This window comes from Aythya fuligula, chromosome 12 (genome assembly GCF_009819795.1).
Source record: "Aythya fuligula isolate bAytFul2 chromosome 12, bAytFul2.pri, whole genome shotgun sequence".
In the NCBI taxonomy this organism is placed as follows: Eukaryota; Metazoa; Chordata; class Aves; order Anseriformes; family Anatidae; genus Aythya; species Aythya fuligula.
In genome coordinates, this window is record NC_045570.1 from 3,650,001 (window position 1) to 3,666,095 (window position 16,095).

The 16,095-nt window shown below is 49.0% G+C and overlaps 1 protein-coding gene across 4 annotated transcripts in view; it reads right to left on the minus strand.

Moving 5' to 3' along the window:
- The window catches only part of ZNF423 (zinc finger protein 423), a 208,795-nt gene that overhangs the window by 137,529 nt on the left and 55,171 nt on the right, over window positions 1–16,095 (minus strand). For 3 of the 4 annotated variants that reach the window (XM_032195622.1, XM_032195620.1, XM_032195623.1), the window contains exon 4: window positions 13,568–13,648. The exons of the other annotated variant lie outside the window; for it this stretch is intronic. In XM_032195622.1, the coding sequence (XP_032051513.1) occupies window positions 13,568–13,648 (81 nt within the window). The remainder of the gene's footprint in view (window positions 1–13,567; window positions 13,649–16,095) is intronic. 4 annotated transcript variants of the gene reach the window in all.

Consider the following 16,095-nt stretch of genomic DNA (forward strand, 5'->3'; position numbering starts at 1 on the left):
CCCCCAAACAGAGCGATGCTGTTTGGGAAGGAGCAAAGCCTCCGAGGCTGTTGTTTTCAGCTGAGAGCGAGGGGCATTCGCTGATGGGTGTGGAGCGTATTGCAGATGGGCTGTATTGTCCTTCTATCAAATCATGTTGGAAAAACTCCGACTTCCAAAGAGGAAAATTAGCCGGGGTTTAAGTAAACAAACAAACAAAAAGGCAGAGAAAGTAAAATAGGTTTTGGAAATCTACTGCTGAGAATGAAAAAGTCAACTATGCACGCAGCAATACCAGGGAAATAAAGAATAGTGAAACACAAAATACACTTTTCTATCCAAAAACATTAAAGACATGAAAAAGAGTGAATGCCCCCACATGCTGCTCCCGATATCTGAATAGTTTTTCCTACCAACGGGTAAACTGAGGCCCACTCAATGGGAGGGCCTTTCCCTGGTGTGTGACAGCAGGGAGGTGCCCGCAGCCGAGGCAGCAGCGCAGAGCTGGGCGCCAGCCGAGCCAAGGAGCTCTGCAGCATCCTCAGGGTGCCTCTGCCCCCCGCCGAGGCACACGCCCCCGCTGCAGTGCCACCTCTGGCTGTGCCACCGGCGTGCCCCAAATGCTAGTGGCACAGGCGAGCTGGCTCTGAGGCTGTAGCAGCATGCTCAGTTGTGCTAATGTGGGCTGCTTTCACAGACTTAGAGCCAGCCAGCCGAAGCATTAATGACCTGGTAAACTATGAGAAAGAACAAACTCGGAGTGAAGTCTGCAGCACAATGACTTGACTGTCTGGGATGATGAACACCATAATTCCGCAAGATTTCAGCAGGAGGTGGGGGATTTTGCAATTTTGTAATTCAAATATTTAATTAAGACTAAAAGTATACCGAGGACTAGTTCCCATACCCACCAGTCCAGATAGTGAAGACCATGAAAGAAATACCCTCTGCGAGGAGAAGGTCGCTGCCCGCAAAGGCTGTACAGAGAGGGCGCTGAGAGGAGCCCCACGCTCTCTGGTAATTCTTAGAAGCACTGCAGAGGTGACTTGCCACACCAATTTCGCCACAGACACCAACAGCATTTCCAGCTGAAAAACAATCTTCGCTGTTCTGAAGGATTTTCTAAGAAATCCCTTTTTTTCTCCTCTAGCAAGCCATGACTCATTGCTCTATGCAGAACAAACAGCCACCAGATACAGAAGCTTAAGTGCCAGAAAATGCTCCGCTAGCTCACAGAGAGTGTTTCAAGTGGGAGCTTCAAAACAGCCTCCAGAACCACACTCGTGTTCAAAGGAGGTGCTAGAGAACACGGCTGTGTGAAATTTGGCAATACGGCCTCACTGGCAGGAACGGGGAGGTTAGTTTTGGCTCACATCAGATCCTCCACCCTGTATTTTGCTTTGAACAGTTCTAATGAAAAACTCAAAGTGAGATTCAGCTGCCAGCATCGTTTTTTAACCGAGGTTGGTCAAAAGCAAAAGAAATGCGATTTCCGTGTGCACAGCAGCGGAGGATGGAGTACATCTCCCCATAGGAGAGACTGTATTTAGAGTTACCTTCAGAAGAGAAGGCAGCCGGGAGGCCCATAATTCTGTCACCCCAATGCGATGCGTGTAAGTGAGCAAAGCATCGATGCGGCCGAAGATGGGGTGAATGGGTAAGCGCAGCATCCAGCTTGTAGCCCTGGGCAGCAGACAAGCCTGTCCACTTCACTATTTCCAGAGGAGCAGTTAGTCACTCCTCCCACCTATTTGCAGCAGCAAAATGAGAAAATGCTGCTCTTCAGCTCAAATAGATGTTTATTTCATTCAGAGAATCTAAAGATGCCTCTAGAGGAGCTATGATGCCCAAATCATTAAAGCTTTGCCTCTTTACCATGATGTATTTTGGAAAATTTCGAGCCTCAGCACACGATGAGCAGAAGAAGGTGGTAAATCACAGGGTGCTTCTTATTCTGGCACGTGGTAGGAGGAAGGAGAAAGAAAACCCGCTTCAGGATGGCGGGGGAAATGCGGGATAGGCAGGACAGGCAGCCTCCCCTTGACGAGCAGGCAAGCAAGTTGGCTGCCTGCCCTTCCAGATCTCCAAACGCGCAAAGGCGAGAGGGGGTTACAGGCCACGAGGATTTTTTCCACCCCAAGACCACTGATGTTAAAGGGAGGGTTCCTCACCTCCAATAAAAAACAAAACAAAACAAAAATCTGAGAGCATCTTGCTAACACAGGCCAGCAACGTTTATTTTAAGTCGCCTGTTCCCTGTAAAGCCAGGGAATATATACTTAGCTCCTCTTGCACAGACTACGCTGAAAATGTCAGAAAACAGGACAAGCTAGCTTATAAATAATTGCAAAGCCCCTCCTGGAAAAGGTTGAGAGGGAGGTGGGATGAAAGCTCGGAGCCAGGAAAGCTGGGGCTGCCAAGGAGCAGAACAGAATAAGGGCAAGGACGGCGTGTGATATCCCAGCTCCATCTGTATGCAGAAATGAAAGGCATTGAGGAAAATATCAGTGCGGGTTATGGCAGGCATTCCCAGGTGTGGGGAAATCCTCCAGGGAAGAGCACCATCAACAGAAAATACAGCAGACCTTATAAGAGACAGCTGACGTGGCAGATCCTACAAAAGCTTGTCTGCAGTATCAGAACATCTTTTGTTCTCTAGCCCCATTCTTTCACCTGGCAGCTCACGGATGAAAAGACCTGAGAGATGTTCCTGTCACCAGAGACTTTTCCTCAAAAGGCTCCTAAAAGGAGGAGGACCAGGGTAATGCTGGCTCCGCTACGGGGGATGCGTGGCAGAGGAAACTTTACCCCTCTAATAATGCCTTGCCTACGTTTCTGAAAATTCTCCCCAACCCTGTCCCCTCACTACCTGCAGAGTGATAACAAAGCCAACTTTGTCCATCAAGTCTCAGTCTGAAGTGACTCATTTATTCTCAGGAGCACCGGGTTCATTTTTGTCAGCCCGGCATCCTAAGAAACAAGGTTTACGTGATCATATTGCCTGTCATACGCCTTAACTGTTTGTCCTTTCCTATTAACTTTTCAATCACCCCGGACTGGGGATAGAGGGCTCGGAGAAATTGAGTTTCTCTTACAGAAATTGAGTTTCTCTGAGATCAGTGAATGTGCCCCGGGTCGGTAGGGCAGAGCCCCCGGTTTGTGCCTCTCGGAGGAAAGGCGAAGCGCAGAGCCGGGCGCGATGGGGATGGGGACGGGGCTGAGACCCCACGGGGAGCAGGGCCCGAGCTGCAGCACTGGGGTGGAGAAACACAACTTCACAGGGAGCCCGGCAAAACTCGGGGCTGCTTTCTGCCAAATTGCCTGTAACTTCATGATGCATCATCAGGGACAAACGCCAACATTTCTCAAGTACTCGCTGAACCCAGCGCGCAGCCACGCACCGAGCAGCGTGCAACTGATCTCTCGTTAGAACTTCTCCCCTTTTGTCTGAGCATGGCGAGCAAAAGAAAAGTCACAGCGAAGTCACTTTGTCTCCTAATGTCACCACTTTCCAGGCCCACACAATTAATGCTGGGTTCCTTGAAACAAGCAGAAGGCGTGCGATGAATCAAACGCGAGCGCTGCAGCAGCGCTCCCGTAAGGCTGCGAGGCTTGGCTCTCGAGTGAGTCTGTGACTTTGTGCAGAGCAGCTCTCCGCCCCAAGCAGGCTCTGCAGGGGCATTTTCCTATGTTTACTGACCAAACTATTGATTTTCAAGGAAAAGAGAAGGAACAAAAAAATGTCCCTTTCTCCTGCAGCACCACATGATGAATTTCGTTCGCCCCTCTCCCAACAGCTTCTAGTGACAGTGCAGTGTTTGTCTGAATTTTTAACAGATGTTTCTAAGTACTCTTGACCACTTCTCTCTCCTGAGGATTTCGGCAGTGGGATAGCTCTAGATAGTAATACAAACAAAGCTGTAAGAGGCTCTCGGGGATAAATCTGTAGACGCTGCATGTAGGATGGGTGTGGGTATGGGTCCAAGCCTTATGAAACTTTGCAAATATCCTCTGAAGACTAGCGAGCTGGACTGACGCTGCCTGCAGATGTTTTTGAGCTTACCAGCACCACGGCAAAAAGCAGGACAGCTTGCAGATAGCTGCAGTGCTCCCGGAACAGCCCGGGAGGGGGGTTCAACCCAAATGTTACAAAAGCAGGAATATAGCGGAGCAGAACAGAGCGATGCAGCAGATGATGTGTGCTGGTGTAAGTGCATTTCCACCCAAAACATCGCGGGTATCCGCTGCGGCAGGGATCAGGCTGCACCGAGGCAGGATCTCCCAGATGCCAGGTAACCCTGGGGAATGAGCACACCGAGTGCAACTGACAGGTGTGAAGGTACTCATGCAGTCAGAACATGAATTGTTTGGGAAAAAATAAATAAATCTCTGCTTTCAGCTTAGAAGAGAACGGGTATCTCGTGCTTACGCCTGGGAAGGAGGCGGTGACGTCTGCCCGAGTGTGCACCCAGCCCGAGCCAGGAGCAGCTGCTCCCACATCTACGGCCACGAGTTTGCACACCACAAGGACGTGAGCACGGCTGTTCAACACCCAAAGGAAATCCACTAAGGCTACTGCCAGCCCCAGGGCAGCTGAAGCTGGTTTCCAGGAGGCCTCCTGGCTGCAGGGCGCGGAGCAGCGGGGAGGTGCTGGGGGTCCCGGCCGTGGGGTGCGTGGGGCAGGGCCCGCGGGGAGCCCCCAACGTGGGGCTGCACCTCCGCATTGCTGGGGCAGGGAGAGGGATGGCTGAGAGGGCAGCGCTTTTTCCAGCCCCGCTGCCCGTTGTGGTGGCTGTGTCATTCACAACAATACCACAGCCCGCCTCCGCCCCTAGAAAAAGAAAAACATAGAAACCCCAAGCCCAGATACACTTCCCCATAAATAGCACCAAAAGCATCGCTCCAAACACCCCACTGTCACCACAGAGCAAGGTGTGCGCGTTTGCTGTCCTCTTCTGTGTTAGTGTATCTGTTAACCCTTTTGTAAGAGCATTCGACTTGGTTTCGAAACTCCTCGTGCTGAAAACACTTGTTAAATATTGGCCCTGCCTGCTACACACAACGATAGCTTGGTAGTCACAGCCCACAAGATATATTTAGCTTCACAAACTCATCATCAATGGATTTTGAAAGCTCTGTAGCCAACAGACTGGAAACCACATGCAATACAAACACATAATAGAACTTTTAATGTGCAAAGAGACTAAACAAAAAGATCCTTGACCTTCTTGCTTTCCCTTGCATACCATTATCCCCAGTGAGACAGCAAATGGAATGACGTTGAGAGCAACAGCTACCATGAAGCAACTTTGGAAGCCAATTTCTACAGTAGTTAAGCAGTTAATGGCGTTAATCAGAATGATAACTTATTAAATCCTACATTTATGCAAATAGCATTTTGGCATATCACAGGGAGACGTTAGCAGAGCTCGCCAGGAAGAGGTCCCAACATCTTTTAAATTGCCTGTTCTTTTTTTTTTTTTTTTTTTATAACATGTACAGTAATAGCAAAGGACCGTGTCCATGCCTGTTGGCACATCCGACAAACCACACTTAAATAATAAGCTGTAGTCATAAATTCATCTCCAACATCCCAAATAGATTAATGAACAAATTGTTTAATTCTTAACCTTTACGAAGCAGGGATTAATCTCTCCAGCTAAATCCAATCTCTGTCTTTATCTTTTTAACGAGAAGTTGACATTTCTTACTGAGCTGCCTAAAACAAGCAACATCCACTGAACAAAGCAATGGCAGGTGTCCCTCACTCTCTCCATGCTACAGCAGCTACGGGATATATAACACACAAATATAGAGCAACACAGGAATTCATGACTATGGCATGAAATGACACTATCTGCATATGACGAAATAGAAAAAAAAAGTAATTTTACAGAGTTCATAGCAATCTTAGTTTTGTAAAACCTGTGTGGGAAATTTGCTATTCTCCAACAGAAATCATCTGGCTCTGGGTTGCGTTTAAATTCAGTGAGGATGGAAGAAGCAGGGGGCTGGATGAACAGCTATAAACTGCACTTTTAATGGCTCTCCAGATGTAATGCCCTCCACCACCATCACCACCACCAAACAAACAAACAAAAAGCAAAAAAAAAAAAAAAAGCACTTTTGTACTTCATTTTCTCCTTTGTTGGTGTTGTTTCTGTAGAATTAAATTCTGCACAGAATTTCAGAATTTTACCCATTTACTAATTGATTCTACATCTTTGGGGAAATGAGGGGGGAAAGTGTCTGCCCATACCACTTGCTGAAGGATGTTGTACAAAATGAATATTTCACCGACTGCAATTGTACCTGCATTTTGGAAATCAATACAACCGCTTATACACCAGCCCGAACTGTTGGTTTATTGATGTATATGTAAATGCCCGTGTAAGTGGTACATTGGCTTTGTTTGGACAAAGCCTGCAACACAGAATGTTAAAATTTCTCTGGAAAAAATAATTGGCCTTTTTTCTCCCCTTTGGGTACAAATTTCTGTTTTTAAATGAATGTGCAGGTTTCCTGTTGCTGCATGCAGCCTTCATTCCAAAATACCATCATTGACTAATTCTATATTTAATTAAAACAGAATGTTTTACAAACAGTTATGTTTGTTTGTTTGTTTGTTTTTCAGTAAATATCTGCTTTACCTTAATGTGATTCCTGGCTATTAAGAGAAGAAGTTTTTTTTGTTGTTGTTTTCTCGTTTTTTTTTTTTAATTTAATGAAATAATCTGAAGTTTTACTGCAACTCTTTATGGAGTCAACTTATGCAAGCACCGGAGCCTTTCCAGAGAAAACAGGATTCTCCCCACCTCCCTCTGGCTTTTCTCCCTCCTGAATGCCACGGCCTTCACTCAACCAAAGGAAATGAAAGACAGACTGAGACAACAGCATCACGTGGGTGAAGGTCAGATTGATTTTCAGCTGTGTGGTGCTGTTTTATCACCCTCAGGACAAAAGTTAAGCCCTTCATTTTTTTTCATGTCTACTTTAACAGAGTAACTTATTTTTCCCCCCAAATTTTGGTCGGGCTCCATACCACCAGAACCATCAAGGATAGCCTAATTTAAAACATTTGTGGATATCTTCTTCCTCGGAGAAAAATCCCGAGCAGCCCACACACCAGGGCGTTTCGATCCTGGAGCCTCCTCTATCCCCTGCGTACGTGTAGTGGCTCCTTGCAGCTGCTGAGGTTTCTGCGGTGACACTCGCTGACAGCAGAAGACGACTCGCGTGCAGCTGCCGGCTGCTCAGCAATGCTCCTGGTCACCGGGAGAGGAGCATTTGCTATCTCAGAAGGGGCAAGTTCACAAATCATTTTTTCTCCCCGTCCTCCTCCCCCTCGCCGCGTGGCCGAGCTCCCCGAAGCCGAGCCTGTCACTCGCTGAGCCCCGCACGTCGCGCTTCTCCCAGCTCGCTGCGACCCCAGCGTGCTGCGACCACCGCCTCTCCCCAGCTCTTGCACTGAAGGCTCCCCCAAGGCAATGATGTTGTCTTCTGAGCAGCCAGTTTTAGCTGGTCAGATCTTCAAAACTGAACTGGTTAAAGTACGGCGGAGCATTTGGTATGTCAGAAATAGGTATAGTGGCAGAGAGAAGGAGCCTCTTCCCTCCTGGTGCTTGCATGTCTGGAGGATAAACGGGCAGCCAGAAAACTCAATATTCTCTCATTTAATCTGTGAGAGAAAAAAATCCTACTCACTTTCATTCATTGTTGAGTTTTGTTTGTTTTAAATTTTGGTTTAAAAGTGTTTTTGTGTGTGAGAGGAAAGCAACAACACTGCGAGCATCCTAACGATGACCGTTCATCCTCCGTGCAGCAAGGGACACCATCTGCAGCTACGCGGCACCGCCACAGTATCTAGTGGGATACAGTTCCTGCCTGAAAGAGCTCTTGTAAAACAAAACACGGCAAGCACAGTGACAGGGCTGTAAGGTGAGATCAAGCAGCTCTCCAGGTTGGGGCTGGATGCAGTCTGAATGCAAATTGGAAAATTCACTGGGTTTTGTAAACAAGGATTTGACTACGGCATACGGCTTTAGCTCTTTGAACCTCAATGGGAGCACCTCCAAAGTGCCCCCAGCTCCGATGGGTGCTCGCAGCACCTGGGGGAGCTCTGCAGGTGCTGGTTCCCATGGGGCAGTGTGAGGACAGCCCTGTGAGCACTGAGAGCCCAGGGAAGGGACAGCACGGAGAGAAGGGAAATCAGCAACGCGGTGAGGTGTAGCAGAAGCGTATGAGCTGTGCGGGTCTGAAAGCTCAGACGTGGAAGTAACTGGGTTACACGTGGGGCCAGGACAGGGCGAGTGCCAGCAGAGCATCAGGGAGGACGGTGCCGTAAGCCTGATGTGCAATGGTCAAAGTCCAGCAAGGAGCAGTGCAATGAAACCAAGGGAACAGCCTGAGAGGAGGGACCATGGGGAGAGCAGCACAGGCAGCAGGGACAGGGGAGAGCAGTCACCCCGAGGAGAACCAGAAGTGCTCACAAAAGCAAAGTCCCCCATGGCGAGGAGACAGAATGCAATCTGACCTGCAACTGCCCTGAAGGCGTGCTGGCTTTTTAGCTGGCGTGGGCTTGGTTGGTTGCTACGGCTTGTTGATATGGGTTGAATGCACTCAGATCTGGTTAGATGACTCTCGGAGCCCAGCAGATCACCCGCATGCACTTGTGCTCAGGGAAAATGAATGCAGGTGTTTATATTTGTGTTTCTGTAGACTGCAAGGTCATAAACAGAATATATTCTACTTCTGTCCATCTCTCCAAATTTTCTAATGAATAATTAGTAGATGTAGATTTCTAAAAAGACCATTTAATATAAGTTATATCAAATCTCATTTATTTTAGGAGATATCATTAAGTACAAAGTCTGCACAAGTGAACTGAGTTCACTGTGGAGGAAATGACTGGGAATTACGTTCAAAAATCTATTCAAATGTTTAATGTAACAGATTCCCTGGAGAAGAGAAAAGTGATGGGCCTCTTCAGCCTTTCCTTATGTCCTCCTCCGCAAGGCTAACAGTAATTGAGTAGCAACATAAGGAGGAGCCAAAAAGTCTTTCACCATTATGCTGAGAAAGATTTTCAAGGAAGCCTAAAGAACAGATGGACCACATGCCAAAAACCTGGTGCCTGCAAGAGGAGGAGGGAGCTCACCCGCTGCGATATAGGTGTCGCCAGCAACAAAACCCACCTGGATTACAGACCTCGGCTCTAGCACTGATTTCATGCATGTTATTGGACAAATTGGTGACGCCAAAGTTACAGTCATTTTCATCCAAAATAAGCCAGGCTGCTAAGGGGGAAAGGCTCGAAATCTCCTCCAAACCCCGACCTCTTGTTCCCCTCATGTTGACGCAAGGCTTCTGCATTTTCAGAGGATGCCCAATGGGGAGCTGCACAGACTAAAAATTAATCCTTTTAATTATCAGCAACATCAGTTCCCAGAGACAACACAAATCTTGTATCAGCAAGAGGTAGGGGATGGAAGGAGAGAATGCTCCTCCTGGTAACAGGCAAAACTTTAGCCGAAATAGATTGACTTCTTAACTCCCTGAAGATAAAAATAAGGTTGGTACTTCTTGTGTCAGAGAAAGGAGTCGCTACACCAAATGTTTTAAAGATTCTGAAGAGCTCAAATGCCATAGGAGGTATTTAGCATGAACAGACCAGGTGCCTTGAAAACTCTAAATCACTTTTTTTTTCATTAGCTAAGGCAATGAAAACTGGTTGTATTAAACATGAAGTTTGATTAACATTCTCTATATTTTATATACATTATTTAATTAAAATTTCTATTGATGATTTTTTCACAATTCTGAATTTAATGAGATTATGATATCTACTTTTAAAAGTCACCTTATTATTAAAACCAACCAACCAAACAAACAAAACACTACAATTACTTAAATGAGACAGCATTCAAGAGGCATGTGCTTGTTGCCAAAGTTTTGGAGAAAGTCAGAAGCTGCTTAGACCTCTGGTGGAGGTCTATTGATGTGCAAACGCAGCTTGGAGAGCAACAGCCTCTCCAGCAGGTGCAGGGAAAATATTTCCCTTATTCAATTTATCAGACTAGTTCAGTCCAACAACGAGTTCGTTCAGAACAGAGGAACTATCTGGCAGACGATCACTGACTTGCTTCTTGCCAGCCCACGCTACAGAAAGGCGCAAGAGCCCTACGGAGGATGCAGGCACCCGGGCGAGCGTGTCCACGGGAGGCCACGTACCTTGGCGGATCCATCCTGCTCGCGAGGCAGCGCTGCAGTGCGTGGCCGCGGGCTGCTGGCCGGCACGGGGACACGGCGCAGCCCTCGCTCGGGTCGGCGTGGGAGGCAGGCTGAGCCCTGGGCTCCCCGACCCAGAGGCCACGCGGGGATGCTCCAGCGAGCGCTCCCAAAGCCAGCCAGCTGAAGAGGACCAACCCATGCTGGCACGTTTCCCTAAAGCCAGCCGGCACCGGGGGGTGGAGGCTGCTTACTGGCTTCCCCAAGCCTGGAGCACAGTTAATAACATGCCAGCTGTATCTGCAGACAAGCCAAGTTTAATGAGGCTACAACAAAAGCATTCAAATATGCACTACAGAACTTCTGCAGGGATTTTTTCTAGAGCTTGTTTAGGAAAAAAAAAAAAAAAAAGAAATTCTTGACAGTGTTTGTATGCACACTCCCTTTATTTTTCATTCATTTTTTTTTAAATTATATTCTCTAAATTCAAATAAATCAGCATTAGACAGACTTGTTTTTATCCCACTACTTCCAACAGCAAATTTATGTTCTGTGATGAGTGCCTGAAATGCACTGCTGGTTGCTTTTTCCTAACATTTAAGCCTTAATCAGTTTCCCTCTGAAAGGCCGGCCACCACCTTTCTGCCTGCCCGGCCCCCACCCCAGCAGCGGTGCAATGCGTCCCCTCGCGCTCGGACACTGAGACCAGCAGGCAAACGTGACCATATCCCGAGCACTGGCGGTGAAGGAGGTGCCTTACACGCTCACTGCCCTGCCAGCGATGCTGCACCACGTGCCTCAGGCTCTAGCTCTGGGTCAAGGTGCAGGAGGTACCAGTAAGGGGACTGCAAACATGGACCTGGAGCCTCCTCGCAGGCTCCTCAGACCTTCCCAAGCCCCATGCTTGACATTCAGGCCGGTGACTCCCCGGTGATGGAGCTCCGTCACACACGGAGTTACAAACACCAGCCCCTGAGGGACTGAGGGAACTACTGAGGCTCCAGGCTGCTCTCCTGAGAGGCTGCAGCATCCCTCCCTCCCAGGGACTGGGACAGTCATTCAGCTTGCTTAAAAAACAAGGAGGAGAACCCTCTCCCACATTTCTCTACAGTCACCAAGCGCAGGGGGCTGCTGGCGGCAGCAGGACCCTCCTCTGTGGGCACGGCCACCCCTGCAAGCTCAGCAGGGTCCAGCCCTGAAAGGCACCTTCCTGCTGCCACCTCTCCCTCCTCTTCAGAGCTGTTTCTTATTTCCTTGCATTCCTACAATGCCGAGAAACAGACCTGCCCCACACAGAGCCAGTGAAAGCCCGAGCTGCGACAAGGCAGCGGGTGCAGCGCCACAGCGGGACAGGCCTGGCGGCCCCACAATTCCAGGGGTACCCACACTCGCTTTGCAGGCTCATTTTTGAGCTAGATAAAAGTAGATGATAAAGAAAAAAGCAAAACTCAATTAAAGTAGCAAGGATGAAACAGTCCCTTGCTGATACGACCATGCTAACGTGTCATCCTCAGCTCCTCACTGGGCCATATGTTTAAAAATGACAGGGAAAATGTTCTTCCTATGCGAAAAACATATGCTGCTTGAGGAAAGACATCATCTTAGCTGAGAAATATTTGTACAGCCTCAAAGCATGCGGCCGTGCCCTGCGCGATGACTGCGGGCTACGTGCAGGCTGCAGAGGGGTAGCTGCAGCCCGTGCCTCCCTCCCCACGGGGCTCTGGTTTCGCTCAGCCCCGGCTCCCGCAGCCGCGCTGGCACCGCTCCTATCTGCGTGCGCAGAGCCTGGTGCTGCCGCCCGTGCCACCATCCCCAGGGGCCCGGGCACAAAGGTGGCCGTGGCGATTGCGGGGGGCGGCGCCGGCACCCTGGCAGGCTCTTATCTGCCAGCACACCAACCGGGCCTCGCGGCGGGGCCTGCCGCCCGCTGCCACCGCGCTCGGCACGGGAGAGGCTCCGCGAGGCCGCAGAGCAAATCCCGCGCTCGGTGTTCATGGCCAGTGAGCTTTGTTTCAAATTCATGCCGCCCCCCACCAGCCACTGCAAGCCCTCAGAGGCACGGCGTGCTTGTAAAGCCCAGAACCAGACGCAGCGCAAGCACCGAGCGCCAGCCTGCAGTGGCAGAGGCAGAGCAGGGCCTCGCCACCCTCACCCAGCAGGGCCGTCGCCAGCCCGCTGGGGAATTGGCCGCCTCCCGCAGCCTCCACGAGCACACGCACTGCACTCAGTGCCCATGAAAACACTGCTGCATGCGGCCCTGCGACGAAGCTACCTCATCCTCCAAGGTCACCACGTGCCCCGCGCGCCATCACGCTCCGCACCGCGCTCCTGCGTGGCTTCAGCTCCAGGTTGAGCTACGGGAACGCGCCTCACCTGCTGCACGACAAACACACAGCGCCCTGCACCCGCACAGACAGCCCGGCTCTCAGCCCCGACGGGCACAAACGCCGACCAGCGGGACAAATGTGAGCCCCGCGAGGTGAGGCCTGGCATGAAACAAGAAAAGGAGCCTGCGGTCACTGCCCCTCGGGGGACCGACAGCAAGAAGCCTGCCCCAGTGCCCGCTGCCAGAGCCAGGCAGCGAGAACTGAGGGCGCCAGGGAACATCCGTGCTTTTACAGTCTGTGATACTGCGGAGCGTTTCTGGTGCCAATTCTGAAAACACTGCCGTGACCTCTGGAAAGAAGGAAACTTGCATTTCAGCATGACAATGTAGAAAAGAACAAAAAAGGAAATGTTATTTTTTTATTATTTTTTTTAGATTGAAACACTAGTCATGTTAAGAGAGAGGAGCAGAATTCTGGCAAGGACAGGAGCACTCAGACCAAGCCACAACACAGTGATTAGGGCCAGTAGGTCATTAGAGCCACAGCTGTATAAACTAGGTGTATAATTAAGTTTCCACACTGCTTTTTTCACAACTGTATTTCAGTATCTTTTGTGGAGGATGATCAGTCAATTCATTACTTTAAAAAAGCAACAACATCAGCAGCAAAGCAACTGAAAACCTCCAACTTGCCAATCAGGTGCAACGAGATTATAATTTGGGGAAGGGTTAATTTGGGAAATACGTGCAAGAAGTCCATCTTTGTCAGTGCAAAGTACAAAGTACTACCTGACAAAAACATCACTGAGACGCGGCCACTTGTTGGCAAGCTGCCGTGTACGGTTTCTGGGTGAGCACCCTGCATATACAGTTGCATGGCAATTATAATTCAGCAGGTGAAATACAAGAAAATGCAAAATTATACACTAGCACAAAACAGTTACAATACCTCGTTTCTAACGCAAGCCTAGTGTACAAGTTACAGGGCATTTAACAGGAGCAACTGCAAGACTTTAATTATAAACTAGTTCCTACCGTACAGTAGTTTAGAAAAATCAGCCGCTTCCCAGCTGGCAATATCCATATATAGCTCTGCTGCTGTTTGAAACAGACAACCTGTAAAGTTATCAACAACAGAAGAGGACCTCATGAAATGCTCAGAGACCCCAACGTAACCTACTTCTGTCCAGTTCACTGATGCGCTAACTCGCTTTACAAGACCCTACATTTGCTTGGGAAACCGAAGGAACAAGTTTATGGGAGGCTACACTGGCCCAGCAGGGGGAAAGGGCAGGCATGGATGGAGGAATCAAAACCAACATGATAAGAACGGGAGATAAAACCAGACTGGCACATGTGGACTAACATGCACATACAAATGGCAAGTCTTGGGGCTTTTTAGCCACTTCTCATCAGGCAATACCCAACCCAGCACCAGGCACCAGGCAGTGAGGTACTGCAGAACAGCTGCCTGATGCATGCAGCCCCCGGTGCTGGCCAGAGGACACTTGCACTTGTAAATGCACATGTGAGCCTCTCCTCTTGCCAGTACTGCTGGGGCACTGTGTCGTAACACCTGCACTAACGGCAGCGTGCAAAAAAACTACAAAAAGGACTGCATGAGATGGCCACGCCTGAGTCTTCTCAAGTTAAGGGGACGCAGGACGTGAGTGACTTTTTAAATTCATTGTAAAAGCTCAACACACGCAGCGCATGCGCCAGGTGTCTGTGTGTTCTCAGGGCATTTTTAAAGGTGCTCTCTGGCTGTTTAAGGAGCGCTCGCGTGGGGCCGAGCTGGGAAGCCGTGAGCTGGGGAGGAAACGCGCTGCTCATTCAGCACGCGCTGCCCCGTGGGGGCCCTTTTCACATCCCCATCGGCACTGGAAGCCCCCAGCCTGCCGTCACAGACATCCACCACGAGCAAAAGGCACGAGAGGCACCTAATTCTGTCAGGAGAGCACCTCCACCGGGCCGGCATCCGAAGGGATGCCATGCGCTTACGCTACGAGAGATGTCTAGATTTCAGCGGTGTTTTGTCCTCCAAGAAACAAGTCTGAAAAACATGAAAAAGCGAGGGGGGAAACGGCTGTTTGTTACTTCCTTACATGTCAAAGAAGCTGCGTTCAAACTGTATTATAACTTCAGCCCGCTGTAATGAATTTCTAAGGGATTCCTGTGAAATAGATGGTTTATCCTATTCTTTGGAGTGAGCTCTTATAATCCTGCAACACTCCAGAGCTACAATACCTTCCTAACTTCAGCCTCCCAAAGGAAGTCATTAGTTACGTTGTGTTATCAGCCTGGTGATATTATCACTACAAATATTACCTGCATTGATCTGGAGCCATGTAGACACGATTGAACACCCTGCTTCAGATTAAGACATGAAACTCTAGCTTGCCCAGAGGTCAGGCACTGTGTTACAGCCTCAGAGGTGTCGGGCAGGCATTAGAGACTAAAGGAGAGCAGGGCAACTCAGGACACAGCCCATTTGGTGGGGTAACATCGTTAAACACACCACATTTCCTAGCGCTCTCTTAGGTTCTCACTCTGGTGGGGGCAAGTCTTTCCAGGTGAGCTGAGCAAACACGTGTAATTTGCATTCTTAGACCAAAAATTCTCGTGGTTATTGGACAATTGGTGGGTCTGAACTTGAAAACTTTTTTTCCTCATGGCAAGACATGTAAATATCCAACAATATTGCAGACTGCCTTCATGGAAACATTCTCATTCCCGAACAGATGAGTGCAACCCTTCCCTTGGCATTAAATCACTTCAGGACACTACACTAAAACAAATGGAAAACAGGCACTCTTATTCTGGAACAAGGATTTCCTCACATGGAGATAATCAGCACCTATTCCGTGTATATGCAGATGATTATATGGTGCCTTTTTATGACAAAATGTCTTTGTAAATCATCAGCACATGTCAAGACAGTAAAAGATGATGAAGTTATGCTACCTGCAATCAAAAATTAGCAAGGGGAATACTCACAAATTATTTTGATAGGTCCCAAAAATAGAATTTATTTTTCTTACTGTCACTAACAGACACTACGCTGAGGGTAAATAAAAACTGAGGTGTGAAAATATCAACTGTACAGACACGGACCTCTAGGTTGCTGTGTTTTTATGGACCTTTGCCTCGTGAAAAAAACAGGCCTCTCTTTCACTGAGCAGCAGCAGTGCCCTATCCTCCCGCCTGGCACTGCAGGGACCTGTCCCCATCCCCTGGGCTGCACACCTCGCCTTGCAGCCTGGCAAACAAGGATTTTTCTATTCAACAGCATTTTCCTGCTTACTACCCTACATCAAAATATGAATTTTGTTCACAGAAATCGCAGGGCAATCCAGTGGTTGTCAGCTGGCCAAAAAACAACCCTGCGAGCAGTAAGTTTTCTGGTTTTGTACTTTCAAGTGGGCATCCCAGGCAGTGTTTAACTGAGAGCGCAGAGCAAGCAGCCCTGGCGATGCTGCATCCAGCTGGGGCAGAGGAGGATGCTCGGGGTGGGCGGCAGAGCCCCCACAGCCCCGTTTGCACACTCACCCTGGGCAACTCCT